The sequence below is a fragment of the Phocoena phocoena genome, chromosome 3 (assembly GCF_963924675.1).
Source record: "Phocoena phocoena chromosome 3, mPhoPho1.1, whole genome shotgun sequence".
Classification (NCBI taxonomy): Eukaryota; Metazoa; Chordata; class Mammalia; order Artiodactyla; family Phocoenidae; genus Phocoena; species Phocoena phocoena.
The window spans coordinates 121,451,353-121,468,231 of NC_089221.1; the positions used below are offsets into that span (position 1 = coordinate 121,451,353).

Consider the following 16,879-nt stretch of genomic DNA (forward strand, 5'->3'; position numbering starts at 1 on the left):
TTTTTTTCTGACTCATGCTGGGATTGAGGAAATAATTTTCTCTCTTTTCCTTCACACAGACCTCTCAGTAACTGGAGACCTGGCCTGCCTTGCCTACTGAGCTTGGGGGAAGATTGGATGCAGATGAGTTGATTATATTCCATGAAGTAATAGCTTACCACCTGCCAGGGTTTAAACTACTTTTGCAGCATCACTTCACCTGTGGAGTCTTTGAAATTTTGCTTTCTTGGGGAAAAAACTAGGTAAGAGAAGGCCGTTTTCTTAACAAGTTAGCATCCTCTCCCTCCCTTACAAGTTGGTGCAAAAGATCAGGCTCTGACTCCATTGAACTACACCTTCACATCAAAATAGAAGAAGAAGAAAGGGACAATGGCTCTGAGTGGAAACTGTAGTCGTTATTATCCTCGAGAACAAGGGGCTGCGGTTCCCAACTCCTTCCCTGAGGTTGTGGAGCTGAATGTTGGGGGTCAAGTTTATTTCACTCGCCATTCCACATTAATAAGCATCCCTCATTCCCTCCTGTGGAAAATGTTTTCCCCAAAGAGAGACACAGCTAACGATCTAGCCAAGGACTCCAAGGGAAGGTTTTTCATTGACAGAGATGGATTCTTGTTCCGTTATATTCTGGACTATCTCAGGGACCGGCAGGTGGTCCTGCCTGATCACTTTCCAGAAAGGGGAAGACTGAAAAGGGAAGCTGAGTACTTCCAGCTCCCAGACTTGGTCAAACTCCTGACCCCTGATGAAATCAAGCAAAGCCCAGATGAATTCTGCCATAGTGACTTTGAAGATGCCTCCCAAGGAAGTGACACGAGAATATGCCCCCCTTCCTCGCTACTCCCTGCTGACCGCAAGTGGGGTTTTATTACTGTGGGATACAGGGGGTCCTGCACCATGGGCAGAGAGGGGCAGGCAGATGCCAAGTTTCGGAGAGTTCCCCGGATTTTGGTTTGTGGAAGGATTTCCTTGGCAAAGGAGGTCTTTGGAGAAACTTTGAATGAGAGCAGAGACCCTGACAGAGCCCCAGAAAGATACACCTCCAGATTTTATCTCAAATTCAGGCATCTGGAAAGGGCTTTTGATATGTTGTCAGAATGTGGATTCCACATGGTGGCCTGTAACTCCTCAGTGACAGCGTCTTTCGTCAGCCAATACACAGATGACAAGGTCTGGTCAAGTTACACCGAGTACGTCTTCTATCGTAAGTACCACGGGTTCTTTTTGTTTTTTCATGTGTATGGATCCTCTTAACAGAAATCTGTGTCTGCATGTTCAGTCTATGTCTAAGGAATACTGTTCTGGTTCTTTTTTTTAACCCTTGAGGTACAGCTAGAAGATTAGAGGTTATAGTCAGCTTTCATGTCTTACCTAAGACGACGTTTGTTTTTCCAGTCACAGAATATTTAAAGAATATTTATAAAATATTTATTTTATAATATTTATATAAATATTTATTTAACTATTTAAAGAATCACAGAATATTTAAAGGCCTCAAACATCACAAGATGCAAATTATATTGGTATAGGTCATATGTGGAATGAAAACAGGCATGTGTGTCTCTGTCAGATATTGAATTGTGAACATAAGAACATTAGAACTTAGCTGTTGGTCCACAGGAGGTTGATAGACTCAGAGTGGCTGAAGTGCTGCTCTCTATTCTTTTATCTAACTTTGGGGTCTCTTAAGCTGGTTGCTGAAGACTGGCTTTCATGGGGGCGTTGAAAACACAAATGGATGTTGCACTGAATGACACGATCTTGGCTAGATGGCAGCCTAGACTGACGAAAGACCCTCTCCCCCCCCCCCACCCCGACCCGAAGTCTGAAATTTGCTTTTCTAGGCTTTACAGTTTTGTGATTTGATTCCTTGGCAATTTGTACTGAGATGTGAGTTGCAGTGCAGACTTAATTAAGTCGAGCTTCATTTAGGAGTCATCTAAAAGGAATGAATCCTTGAGAACTGTCAGTCACATGCAGTCGTCTTCAGATAGCTGGGGTGATAGTCACTGACATAAAAGGAAAGCAGAAGGGAAAAAAGAAAGGAAACAATTGTACCTTTAAATTGTGCCTTTAAAGTAAGAGTTTGTTAGAGGTCAGTCCATTTGTTTAAATGACTGTACGGAATGCCTTATTTTAAGAAATGGCATTATTCTAAAGATAAGCCATTGATCTCTGAAAGGAGAACAATCAATCTGTAAAGCGTAGGGCTTGATGAACTGCTGATTTTCAACAGGTCTGGGAGATGGGTGAAGTGAATGCCATAAGAAATATGTTTCCAGTTTTTCTCTGTTCTTATTTTAAGGCAAATCCATAAATTTTGAGGATTAAAATATCTAAATGTCTTTACACATAAAGATACGACTGAATTTCCTGGACTGGTTTTTGCCTACAGTTGTGTTTATTCGTTTGGAGATGGTGCTGGGAACCTTGGTGACAAGGCCTGTGGGAAGCCGAGTTGCTCTCTACTGGGTTATCACACGTTTGGTTTTTGGAAGTGAAGACAAATGGATTGTGTAGAAAGAACAGCCTGTGTAGAAAAGTGAAATCAGCCAGCAGTTCAGTAGCGTTCTCATGTGTTGGAACAAGCATTATTTGGTCCAGTATCCCTACCTATGGCCTTTATCTGTAATCTGTACCTTCCTCTATGTTGGAACTTAGTTGCCAGATTCTGCTTTCTTCCTTCTGGTGAATTTTCCACTAGTATAGAGATAAGGCTTTAGCTTTTTAGCTTTCTACAAAGGAGTGTGACATTATCTGTGATTCTGTAGAATAAATATCTTCTAACTTTTTGGGGAAAACATGCATCATAGAGTTTAAATCTAGGTATGTGATATTTACCTTGTTCTCCAATTTCTAATATTTGAAAACAGCCTCTTAAGAAGCTTCAGTCAAATAAAAGAAAACCTACCAACCATAGCCCCTCAAAAAGACTACACTTGATTCTAATCACTTGCTCATCTAAATGATACCCAGAACCTGAGCGTATTTGCCTACTAGCTCAGTGACATTTCTGTTTTCATCCAAGACTCATCCATATAATACTATGTCCCTTTTAGATTGCTCTCAACAGACTCTGTTCTTTGATCATATAATCGCTTCTTTCTCTTTTGGGTTGCTGAGAGGTTGCCAAGGTTTGCTCTCCGTCACTCCATGGACAGGCTAGCACAAACGTACAGCAACTTCATGTTGCACAGCACATGTACTGCATATGATATACTTGCCCTTTGTACGTAACAACCAGAGCTAAGTGTTAACTCTTCCTCTGTCTTAGGATCAATAAAACTGGCTACTGTCTTTCTAAGGTGCATGACAGCTTCCGTGCAGCTGCTTAGGTATAATTATTTAATTAGAAGCTGCCAACTGTGCCTCTATAACCAAATCCAAGCTGTTGTGCTCAGGTTAATGGGACAAAACTACAGGAGGTGCTCTAAAGCTTGTACGCAAAGATGCTCCGAGCCCTGCCAATCAACCAACTGTGAGCACCAAGCCACCTCTCGCTTTGCAGAGGGTGTGGAGCCCAGAAGCCACCACCTGCCAGCCAGATCCGAAGGGGCAGTGTGTGTCTCTGGTGAGCACCTCCCCCAACCTCAAAGAAACCAACCAACCAACCAACTAACAGAAAAGATGCTCTTTGCCGGGGGACTCAACTTCCTCCTATGTTATAAAAATATCTGTAGATAAAGATATAGATACGTAGTGACAAACTTCTTAGGTGCAAGTAATTAACTCCAAGCAATTAGACTCTTCTAATAACCAAGGGATAATGCAGAGTCACTTTGTCTGGATCCAGATCACAGTAAAAAATGAACAGCAAGAAATTAGTACATTGCATATGGTGGTTGACAGTCATGGGGAAAGACCCCTTCTTCCTCTGTTTGCCTAATTTTCTTCCAGGTTTTCCAAGGGGACATTGGGAAATCTGTCAATTATTAACAGGTTAGATTCTTGCCTCATTCAGTCTTCACGTGGACCTAGAATTGATGGTCAACATCAGGCAGTTCTGACTGAGTGTTTCGTTGTTGCAGAACTATGAACAGTTAAAGTCAACCCATGTTTGTGTGTGTTCAAAAGGGCAGCAAGAAAGGTGTTTGTCTACGTTGCGTACGCACCAAAATATGTGAGATACTGTGGATTATGATTCACTTATCAGCAACTGAAAAAATGTGAGCGATATAGCAAGTAAAGAAATGTCTGTCCTAGGATTGCCTCACAAAGTATTTTAATTAAAAAAAACGAGAAGGTACTTTTCCACCTTTCTCACCCAACTAGGTAAACAATTCCCTCTGTTTTCTCTCCAAGTGTTATGTGGAAGGCAATATCATAAACATCAGAGGATGCCTTCTTGATTCACCTCTAGATGAAATGAGAGCTAAGTAATTTGGCAACGAGAAGTCCTGATATTGAACTCAATAGCCATTCACACCACTTAAGAACAAAATCACAGGTGTGGGAAATAAATGAACCTCTTATTAGCCCTCTTCCAGTGCCCTAGGGAAGCTTGCTCTTGGTTGGAGAAAATTAAGTACATTTCCTTAATCCTACTCATGAGTGAGTTCAGACAAGTGCCTGAAACCATTCAGATTCAAAGGCATTTGCCTCTAATAGAACTGTGATAACATGACCACAAATAGGGAGTTTAATTCATTAGATCCAAAAACATAAACTATGAGTTCTGTGAATTACGGAGACACCAATTCATTGCCTTTTCAACAGATTACTGCTTGTAGGTGCATTTTAACCTTTTTTCTCTTTACTTGGTTTTCTTAAATGTAAAGGGTTGTTTCCACAAAAGTTTCTAATTTGCTTTATATACGCAGTATATATCTTCAGGGTGGTTGATTGAGATGGAGTGTTGGAGAAAAGTAGATCAGGAAATGACTTCTCACTTAGAATTCAGCTGCATGATCTTGTATTGGGAAGAAATGGTGGTTCTGGCCATTGTGAATAACTTACCCAGTTGATTTTAAAAGCTTCCATAAGAGGGTGTGTTTTTAAAGGAAAACAGGTGGAAAAGCATCTATCTTGAAATGATTCTAGCTCTTTTTTTCCTATTTCCTCAAAAGTTACCAATGATAGCTTCAATTTTTATTGTGCATGGAAATATGATGTTGGCACATTCAAAATGAAGCCACGGAACAATGAAGTCCAAACTGTGAGGGTCTGGTCTTTACCACACCTGCCTCTCCTCTTTCTGTGATGTTTTTCTGTCTTTTCCATCTAAGATGTTCTCTGTTCCTCTTCCTTTAGTCATTCCTGCTGTCAAGTTCTCTCTCTATGCCATAATCAAGACGTCAGTAAAAATTCTGTTCTGTCATTTTATTTAGAATATTTTCAAGGCACGGTGTTACTTTTTTTCAGAGGATTTTATACATAAGAAACCTTTTAATAACTGTGGATCCAGTGACTTTGTATCCCAAAGGGAGTGTTGTTAAGACTTGAGCCTTGTTAATTTATAATTTAAATATATAGCATAATCTAAGTATAAGGCTTCATCATGAAGTTGGTTTAGACCCTGCTTGGGCACATATTGGATGGTGATGATGATGATAAAAGAAAGGGGTAGTGGGTATCATTTTTTCTTATCTCTTTAAGATGCTCTTCTCCGACCGTTGGGCTCAACGCAACGGGGATGTAAGCGTGTTAGTAAAATATTCTATTATGCCATTTTCACTTTCATGCCAAACAAGGTATATTACCTGAGCCCAGTTCCTTGTAGGAGATGATTTGAATCATTTCTTCCTAGGTCTCTGGCATCCTGAATGAATTTGGCAGCAAGGGAAGTGTCAGTATGTAGGCAGAAAGGGGGAGATCTCTGTGATTGCCCCCAAGTACCTCAATATATTAAAAACGTATGTATATGATTGGAAAGAGAAGACCAAATGATTTTGATAGTCTAAGGAGGTTTAGATCTCACCAAAGGAATTAGAGATAGAAATAGCTGAGAATGTACCACAGAGCTCCATTTGGAACACCTCCAAACACAAAGCATGGAGAGGAGTGACTGGGCATAGAAGAGAGTGCCAGTCTGATGCACAGAAAACAGTTCTTCAGAAATGCAGAGGTGATGCTCAGTCTCTGCATCATAGCTGACTATTGCTCTTTTTCTTTGGTCTTTGCTCTAGCTTTCCTCAAATACTGCGTTTCTTGGCAAGTCAGCTAAAACATGTTAGTATGGAAATTTTCAAACACATCCAAATGTAGAGAAACCCAGCTCCAAAAATTACAGAGATCATTACAAGACTCATCTTGGTTCATGTATATTCCTACCTACTTTCTCCTCTGTCTGCACTGGATTCCTTTGAAACAAATTATAGAAGTCAGTCATTTCATTCATCCACAAACACTATACTGTATGTTTCCAAAATAAAATGAATTTTAAGATACGTAACAATACCATTATCACATACAAAATTAATAATTCTTTCATATCTTCTAATATCTAGTTGGTGTTCAGACTTCTTTGATTTTCTCACAATATTATTTTTAAAGTTGTCAAACTCTTGTTTGAATCAAGAGTCAAATGAGGTCCATCCATTATCTTTTATTGCTATTTATTTTCTCTTTCAAAATTAAAAAAATAGGGCTTCCCTGGTGACGCAGTGGTTGAGAGTCCGCCTGCCGATGCGGGGGACACGGGTTTGTGCCCCGGTCTGGGAGGATCCCACATGCCGCGGAGCGGCTGGGCCCGTGGGCCATGGCCGCTGAGGCTGCGCATCCGGAGCCTGTGCTCCGCAGCGGGAGAGACCACAACAGTGAGAGGCCCGCATACCGCAAAAAAAAAAAAAAAAAAAAAAAATTAAAAAAAGATTGCATATGGCATATACGACAAAGTGGCAAAAATCTTAAATCTCTTTTAATTTCTCCCTCCCTCCCTCCTTTTCCCTTGCTCCCTTTTTCTCTCTCTCCCTCTTTCCTTCTTTTCTTTTTCAATATGTTTGTTTGAAGAAACCAAGTTATTTGTCGTGGCGAATGTCTGGCACTCTGGGTTTCGCTCATCCATCTCTGTGATCTCTGTGATTTTATTGACACATTTTTTTTCTTACCCCTGTATTTTCTGTAAATTTGTTAGCGCTAAACACCAGATTCTAAGGCTTGATCAGATTCTTGCAAGAAAACTTCACAAGCGTTGGCAGGTCCATTTTTAATTTGCTTTGACAGACTGAAATGCTATCTGCTTTGGAGGCAAGGGAGGGACCTCTCATTGTTCGTTTTTCTTTTTTTTTTAATAAAATTTTCCATTAAAAAAAATTTTATTTGTTTTATTTATTTATTTTTGACTGTGTTGGGTTCTTTGTTGCCGAGTGTGGGCTTTCTCTAGTTGTGGCGACTGGGGGCTACTCTTCGTTGCAGTGCGCGGGCTTCTCATTGCGGTGGCTTCTCTTGTTGTGGAGCACGGGCTCTAGGTGCACAGGCTTCAGTAGTTGTGGTGCGTGGGCTCAGTAGTTGTGGCTCACGGGCTCTAGAGCGCAGGCTCAGTAGTTGTGGCACACGGGCTTAGTTGTTCCGCGGCATGTGGGATCTTCCCAGATCAGAACTTGAACCCGTGTCCCCTGCATTGGCAGGCAGATTCTTAACCACTGCGCCACCAAGGAAGCCCTGTTAGTTTTTTCATGATCATCATATGGACAAATAGCAATTGGGATCTGTTCTCTCCATTGTTCAAGTTGATTCTGACGATACAGCAGGCAGTAAAAGAGGCTCCAGTTTTTCCTTCTAGTCATCCAAGAACTATCTAGTATTCCACTGCTGTTCTTGTCATTAGGCCGGGCTACCATCAGGGGTGCAGTGAACCTACCAAGATGTGCACTGGCTCCTGTTGACTGGGAGGAAGAATCATTCTGAGTGGGAAAGTTTGCCTCCTGGCTATTCTAATTTTGTATTCTGGGATTCTTTAAACTGTGCGGAATGTCCACTGAACTCATCGTGTACATTCTCAAACCTCTTCTCTCCTAGTGTTCCTTATCTCAGTAAATGGATTCATCTGTTGCCCGGTTCCCCAGGGAGGAATAAAACCTGAGTGACTCTTCTTTCTCCCTAACCACTTCTCCAGTCTCCAAGTCCTATTGGTTCTTTTCCTTCATCCGTCTCTAATCCGTCCATTTCTTCCCGTCTCCACTGATGCTACCAAGCCCACTGGCATTGCTTTTCTAGATTACTGCAAAGAAACTGAAACTGTCCTTCCCACCCACATCTGGTGTTGTCCCCTTTGGGTCTCTTCTTCCTGCTGCAAAAATGGTGAGATTTCTAAAATGTGAGCCTGACCATGTCACTCCTTAACATGAATCACAGCTCTTGGTGGAATGACCTCTGCTTCTGTCCTTAGCCTCTTCTGTTGCCCTCGCACCCGTTACATTTTTAACCTCAGCTCTACCCCATTTCTTTTAGCTCTTCAATGCTGTTATACACTTGCTTCTTCAGTTTCGTACATAATGTTCCCTCTGCCTGGAACTGTGCCTTCACCTGCTTTGATTACATACTTCAGGTCCCAATCTAGAGGTTCCTTTTATGGGAAGCCTTTCTAGCCCACCATATCTAGATTAGGCACCTCTTATCTTTGCTCCATAGGATCCTATTTTCCATTACTGTGGCACAAATAGTACTGTATTATACTTTCTTATTTAACTGTTTCTGTAACATTAGACTGCAAGCTCCGTGAAGGTAGGAACTGTGTCGGTCACTTTCATCATGATATACCTGGCACAGAACCTGGCAAAAAGGTAGGCACTCCATAAATATTTCTCAAAGAAGGAAACTAAATGCCCACTGCAGGCTTTTGTTATGGTCATAGGTGCCACTGTCTTGCATATACCATTACATTATCTCAACAGAACTAGAGAGCAATGATGGTGTGATTGCTCTGGTGTGATTGGTAATAATGATGGCATTTCCTAACGTCCACTGAGTTCTTCAGGTGCTTGGATAAGCACTTTGTTAGAATTTTATTTTATTTATTTTTTTATACAGCAGGTTCTTATTAGTTATCCATTTTAAGCACATCAGTGTATACATGTCAATCCCAATCTCCCAATTCATCCCCCCCCACCCCACCCTCAGCCACTTTCCCCTCTTGGTGTCCATACATTTGTTCTCTACATCTGTGTCTCAATTTCTGCCCTGCAAACCGGTTCATCTGTACCATTTTGCTAGGTTCCACATATATGCATTAATATATGATATTTGTTTTTCTCTTTCTGACCTACTTCACTCTGTATGACAGTCTCTAGATCCACGTCCCTACAAATGACACAATTTCGTTCCTTTTTATGGCTGAGTAATATTCCATTCTGTATATGTGCCGCATCTTCTTTATCCATTCATCTGTCAGTGGGCATTTAGGTTGCTTCCATGACCTGGCTATTGTAAATAGTGCTGCAATGAACATTGGGGTGCATGTGTCTTTTTGAATTATGGTTTTCTCTGGGTATATGCCCAGTAGTGGGATTGCTGGGTCATATAGTAATTCTACTTTTAGTTTTTTAAGGAATCTCCATACTGATCTCCATAGTGGCTGTATCAATTTACATTCCCACCAATAGTGCAAGAGGGTTCTTCTCTCCACACCCTCTCCAGCATTTGTTGTTTGTAGATTTTCTGATGATGCCTATTCTAACTGGCGTGAGGTGATACCTCATTGTAGTTTTGATTTGCATTTCTCTAATAATTAGTGATGTTCAGTAGCTTTTCAATGTGCTTCTTGGCCATCTGTATGTCTTCTTTGCAGAAATGTTTATTTAAGTCTTCTGCCCATTTTTGGATTGGGTTCTTTGTTTTCTTTAATATTGAGCTGCATGAGCTGTGTATATATTTTGGAAATTAATCCTTTGTCCATTGATTCAGTTGCAAATATTTTCTCCCATTCTGAGGGTTGTCCTTTCCTCTTGTTTGTAGTTTCCTTTGCTTTACAAAGCTTTTAAGTTTCATTAGGTCCCGTTTGTTTATTCTTGTTTTTATTTCCATTACTCTAGGAGGTGGATCAAAAAAGATCTTGCTGTGATTTATGTCAAAGAGTGTTCTTCCTCCATTTTCCTCTAAGAGTTTTACAATGTCTGGTCTTACATTTAGGTCTCTAATGCATTTGGAGTTTATTCTTTTGTGTAGTGATAGGGAGTGTTCTAATTTCATTCTTTTACATGTAGCTGTCCAGTTTTCCCAGCACCACTAAATGAAGAGACTGTCTTTTCTCCATGGTATATCCTTGCCTCCTTTGTCATAGATTAGTTGACCATAGTGTGTGGGTTTATCTGTGGGCTTTCTATCCTGTTCCATTGATCTATATTTCTGTTTTTGCGCCAGTACCATATTGTCTTGATTACTGTAGCTTTGTAGTATAGTCTGAAGTCAGGGAGCCTGATTCCTCCAGCTTGGTTTTTTTCCCTCAAGACTGCTTTGGCTGTTTGGGTCTTTTGTGTTTCCATACAAATTTTAAGATTTTTTGTTCTAGTTCTGTAAAAAAATGCCATTGGTAATTTGATAGGGATTGCATTGAATCTGTAGATTGCTTTGAGTAGTATCGTCATTTTCACAATATTGATTCTTCCAATCCAAGAAAATGGTATATCTCTCCATCTGTTTGTGTCATCTTTGATTTCTTTTATCAGTGTCTTATAGTTTTCTGAGTGCAGGTATCTTACCTTCTTATGCAGGTTTATTCCTAGGTATTTTATTCTTTTTGTTGCAATGGTAAATGAGAGTGTTTCCTTAATTTCTCTTTCTGATCTTTCTTTGTTAGTGTATAGGAATGCAAAAGACTTCTGTGCATTAATTTTGTACCCTGCAACTTTACCAAATTCATTGATTAGCTCTAGTAGTTTTCTGGTGGCATCTTTAGGATTCTGTATGTATAGTATCATGTCATCTGAAAACAATGACAGTTTTACTTCTTTTCCAATTTGTTTTCCTTTTATTTCTTTTTCTTCTCTCTTTGCCGTGGCTAGGACTTCCAAAACTATGTTGAATGATAGTGGCGAGAGTGGGTATCCTTGTCTTTTTCCTGATCTTAGAGGAAATGGTTTCAGTTTTTCACCATTGAGAATGATGTTTCCTGTGGGTTTGTCATATATGGCCTTTATTATGTTGAGGTAGGTTCCCTCTCTGGCCACTTTCTGGAGAATTTTTATCATAAATGGGTGTTGAATTTTTTCAAAAGCTTTTTCTGCATCTATTGAGATGATCATATGGTTTTTCTTCTTCAGTTTGTTAATATGGTGTATCACATTGATTGATTTGCATATATTGAAGAATCCTTGCATCCCTGGGATAAATTCCACTTCATCATGGTGTATAATCCTTTTAATGTATTGTTGGATTCTGTTTGCTAGTATTTTGTTGAGGATTTTTGCATCTATATTCATCAGTGCTATTGGTCTGTAATTTTCTTTTTTTGTAGTATCTCTTTCTGGTTTTTGTATCTGATGGTGGCCTCGTAGAATGAGTTTGGGAGTGTTCCTTCTTCTGCAATTTTTTGGAAGAGTTTGAAAAGGATGGGTGTTAACTCTTCTCTAAATGTTTGATAAAATTCACCTGTGAAGCCATCTGGTCCTGGACTTCTGTTGGTTGGAAGACTTTTAATCACAGTTTCAATTTCATTACTTGTGATTGGTCTGTTCATATTTTCTATTTCTCCCTGGTTCAGTCATGGAAGGTTATACCTTTCTAAGAATTTGTCCATTTTTCCAGGTTGTCCATTTTATTGGCATAGAGTTGCTTGTAGTAGTCTCTTATGATGCTTTGTATTTCTGCGGTGTCTGTTGTAACTTCTTTTTCATTTCTAATTTTATTGATTTGAGTCCTCTCCCTCTTTTTCTTGATGAGTCTGGCTAATGGTTTATCAATTTCATTTATCATCTCAAAGAACTGGCTTTTAGTTTTATTGATCTTTGCTACTGTTTTCTTTGTTTCTATTTCATTTTTTTCTGCTCTGATCTTTATGATTTCTTTCCTTCTGCTGACTTTGGGTTTTGTTTGTTCTCCTTTCTTTTGTTCCTTTAGGTGTAAAGTTAGATTGTTATTTGAGATTTTTCTTGTTTCTTGAGATAGGCTTGTATTGCTATAAACTTCCCTCTTAGAACTGCTTTTGCCGCATCCCATTGGTTTTGGATCGTCATGTTTTCATTCTAACTTGTCTCTAGGTGTTTTTTGATTTCCTCTTTGATTTCTTCAGTGATCTCGTGGTTATTTAGTCACATATTGTTTAACCTTCATGTGTTTGTGTTTTTTATGTTTTTTTCCCCTGTAATTGATTTCTAATCTCATAGCGTTGTGGTCAGAAAAGATGCTTGATATGATTTCAATTTTCTTAAATTTACCAAGGCTTGATTTGTGACCCAAGATGTGATCTATCCTGGAGAATGTTCCGTGTACACTTGAGAGGAAAGAGTAATCTGCTGTTTTTGGTTGGAATGTCCTATAAATATCAATTAAATCTATCTGGTCTATTGTGTCATTTAAAGCTTGTGTTTCCTTATTAATTTTCTGTCTGGATGATCTGTCCATTGGTGTAAGTGAGGTGTTAAAGTCCCCCGTTATTATTGTGTTAGTGTTGATTTCCTCTTTTATAGCTGTTAGCAGTTGCCTTATGTATTGAGGTGCCCCTATGTTGGGTGCGTATTTATTTATAATTGTTATATCTTCTTCTTGGATTGATCCCTTGATCATTATGTAGTGTCCTTCCTTGTCTCTTGTAACATTCTTAGTTTAAAGTCTATTTTATCTGATATGAGTATTGCTACTCCAGGTTTCTTTTGATTTTCATTTTCATAGAATATCTTTTTCCATCCCCTCACTTTCAGTCTGTATGTGTCCCTAGGTCTGAGATGGGTCTCTTGTAGACAGCATATATATGGGTCTTGTTTTTGTATCCATTCTGCGAGCTTGTGTCTTTTGGTTGGAGCATTTAATCCATTCACGCTTAAGATAATTATTTTTATGTATGTTCCTCTTACCATTTTCTTAATTGTTATGTGTTTGTTTTTGTAGGTCCTTTTCTTCTCTTGTGTTTCCCACTTAGAGAAATTCCTTAGCATTTGTTGTAGAGCTGGTTTCGTGGTGCTGAATTCTCTTAGCTTTTGCTTGTCTGTAAAGCTTTTGATTTCTCCATCGAATCCGAATGAGATCCTTGCTGGGTAGAGTAATCTTGGTTTTACGTTTTTCCCTTTCATCACTTTAAGTATATCATGCCACTCCTTTCTGGCTTGTAGAGTTTCTGCTGAGAAATCAGCTGTTAACCTTATGGGAGTTCCCTTGTATGTTATTTGTCATTATTCCCTTGTTGCTTTTAATAATTTTTCCTTGTATTTAATTTTTGTCAGTTTGATTACTATGTGTCTCGGCATGTTTCTCCTTGGGTTTATCCTGCCTGGGACTCTCTGCACTTCCTGGACTTGGGTGGCTATTTCTCTTCCCATGTTAGGAAAGTTTTTGACTATAATCTCTTCAAATACTTTCTCGGGTCCTTTGTCTCTCTCTTCTCCTTCTGGGACCCCTATAATGTGAATGTCATTGCATTTAATGTTGTCCCAGAGGTCTCTTAGGCTGTCTTCATTTCTTTTCATTCTTTTTTCTTTATTCTGTTCTGTAGCAGTGAATTCCACCATTCTGTCTTCCAGGTCACTTCTCAGTTCTTCTGCCTCAGTCATTCTGCTATTTATTCCTTCTCATGTGTTTTTCATTTCAGTTATTGTATTGTTCATCTCTGTTTGTTTGTTCTTTAATTCTTCTAGGTGTTTGTTCTGTAATTCTTCTGTCTTTGTTAAACATTTCTTGCCTCTTCTTGATCTTTGCCTCCATTCTTTTTCTGAGGTCCTGGATCATCTTCACTATCATTATTCTGAATTCTTTTTCTGGAAGTTTGCCTATCTCCACTTTATTTAGTTGTGTTTCTGAGGTTTTACCTTATTCCTTCATGTGGTACAAAGTCCTCTGCCTTTTCATTTTGTCTGTCTTTCTGTGAATGTGGTTTTCCTTCCACAGACTGCAGAATTGTAGTTCTTCTTGCTTCTGCTGTCTGCCCTCTCAGGGTTACGCACTTTACATACAAATTGGAATTCTCCCTGAAAGATGCTCTGCTCTTAACACCTGCACAAAGATTCTAGCTCTGGGGAACTGAGAAAAACACTTTTTCAGCAGCGAAGTCTCCTGTGCTTTCCTTTTAGTTGATTCACCTAAGCAGGAGCAAATTGAAGCTGGGAGGGGGTGGGTGGGCAGCATTTAAGGAACAACCCTAGGAGGGACTTGGGATTCAGAAAAGTGCTGCAAAATTGAGAGAATAACTTCAATAGGCGAAGAGCTCTGCTAGAATGCAAAGTGTGCTGTGAGGCTGACCAGGTTGCCTTCTTAATCTTCTTACTGCTAAAGGATTCTATCGATATTTCCTCCTTCCCTCCCTTCTTACCCCGTTAGCTATCATTCCTTAATGCCAGAGGCAACATAACATGGTGGTTTAGAGCCTGGGTGTTGGAGCCCACACTGCTTGAGTTTGAATTTCTAGCTGTTTGATCACCTGCAAATCACTTGACTTCCATGCCTCAGTTTCCTCACCTGGAAAATGGAGATGGTAACAGTGGTACTTGCCTCATAGGGTTGTTACGAGAAACCAATAGGTTGCTATATATAAAGTGCTGATGACAGCACCTGGCACCCAGGCAATGCTATGGAAATGTTAATAAATAATTTCAAGGACCTCTGAGAATACTGACATGACAAGATACAGGTCCTTCCTATAAAAAACTTACCTGATTCTTTATAATAGTCCTCTTGGATACTTTGTTCAGTCTGTTGATTCTATGCATGTTAAAAAAACAAACAAAAACATCTAGAAGTAACTTTTAAAGAGGAAATTCAAGCTATTGATTTTAATTGAATCTGAATAAACATAAAAGTAAATCCTTCAGAAAGCTTCCAATTGCAGTAACTCTTTTCTTCCCCCTGGCTATTCCGTAATGCAAGTCATTAATAATGGCTTTTCTCCCTACCTTATTTTCAACTTGTGGTTTTTCAGAACCTGGGAGAATATGTGGTAGCATTGAAAATTAAGAACATAATTTAAATTATATATTCAGTCACTGCAGAATTAGAATAACCTTTTAGGAATCTCAGCCTAGAGAGAATTCTCCTTCATGGTGACAGAAAATGGTTACTGAGTACACCTCCAACAATAAGATCATTTAAATTGCTCCAGAAATGAAAACAAGACATGTTTCTTCACACCATGAGTAGCTGTTCTGTGTGGCTTTGAATGGAAACAAGATTGCTAATGGGGGCTGTTGCTGCGTGACCCGGTCAAAAGCTGCCCCATGTGAAGAAATTCATACGTTTCTACTTTCATTCATCTATCCCATTCTGAAGCAGAAAGTTCTAATAATTTCCACACCCCCGTTTACAGTGACCTTTTATTCTGAGTGTATCTGATATAATGTGATGGTGAAGTAGTTACATTGATGAAAATAGGAGGTGACCCATTCTTTATATATAACTTGGTGCACAAGAGACTTTGGGGCTGCTGTATGTTGTGTTTTAGACAATATTGTAGACTATGGACTGACACTGCTAGGCCACTACATAGAGAAAAGGAGAGCTAGGCTCTGGTAACGGTGATTTTTCTGTGAAGGGAGCTTTCTGTGTGTGGAGCAGCAGAGAAATTCTAGTGACTGGGATAAGGGAAATGGGGTGTATGACTGTTAGAGTGTGGCAGAGGCATAAAATCAAAACCAAGGGAGTACTCCAGACTTGGGGAAATGTTGCAGAGCCCTTGACAGAGGAAGAGCTGGCCAACAATGAGAAGCGCATCGAGCACTGGCCAGGCATCACGGCTCATTTTCTTACAGTGTTAAGCATTCAGTTTTGTCAGGTGGAGAAATTTTCCTATGGGCACGTGCTTGCACATTTACACTGAAAATGCAAATGGAAAATAAGATTCCGTTTGCACTAATTTGCTTTCTAGCCAACTAGGTGAAATCTCGTTTTTTCTTTAACCAGAGGGATACCTGTGTGGAGTTGTACATCTTGCGAAGCTGCCGTGAAATAGCACGATGTTCATTCCTATTTGCATAAGAAAAGCATGCCTTAGAAAATAGCAGAGTTGCTCGGCTTTTCTGGATAAATCCTCCTGTGGTCTGGAGCAGTAATGACTAATGCTATAATGTGTGATGCTTTAAAATTTTAAAGGCCATTTTCAGGTCTTTGGATGCTCAGTAATGTAAAATATTTATTTGGGAAGATCTGATTGCTTCATACTCACTGAGGACCTGTCTTATATAAAGTACCTTTTCTGTTTTTTGTAGGGTCGTCCAGATGAGTTAGGTAGCAGATATCCTATCTGTATGCAAAGAATTGAGATCCTAATTCACAAAGTCCTCATGCTCACGATTTTCTAGTACTTCTCCGCAATCTGCCAGGGAAGTGATTCACAATGTGCACGGGGCCTCATGGACTGGAAGCTGAAGGCCCTTCCAGCCTTTCATCATCTGCATCCTTTTACACAGACAAAAAATAAAACATAGCATGATGTGTTTTATACCAAGATGGTGCCATCCCTTCATCAGAATGACCTCCTTTAATAGGCAGAGTCCATCCTACCTGTGTTGCTTGTACAGAATTCTGATCGCTACCTTCTGGCCATGCAAATACATGCCAGGCCCTGGGATGTTGCTATGCCTTTGCTTTTGTGTGTGTTAGGTTCCTAAACATCTCTGCAATGGTTGGCTTATACATTCCTTCTAGAATATATTTTGAACACCTACTGTGCACCTGAGGCTGCACGCAGTTCCAGGGATTCACCTGTGAATGAGAAGCATATGGTCAGTGTTCTCATGGAGCACATTGTTTAGGGAGAGATTAGACTAGTAAATGGGTAATTTCAATCTTGTGTGATGGGTAAGTGTAA

The 16,879-nt window shown here is 39.7% G+C and overlaps 1 protein-coding gene across 1 annotated transcript in view; it reads left to right on the plus strand.

Annotated features, from left to right (window-relative positions):
* Window positions 1–369: 369 nt before the first annotated feature.
* KCTD16 (potassium channel tetramerization domain containing 16) overlaps window positions 370–16,879 on the plus strand; it is a 261,642-nt gene continuing 245,132 nt past the window's right edge. Inside the window, exon 1 of the mRNA XM_065875032.1 lies at window positions 370–1,201. Within this exon, the coding sequence (XP_065731104.1) occupies window positions 370–1,201 (832 nt within the window). The remainder of the gene's footprint in view (window positions 1,202–16,879) is intronic.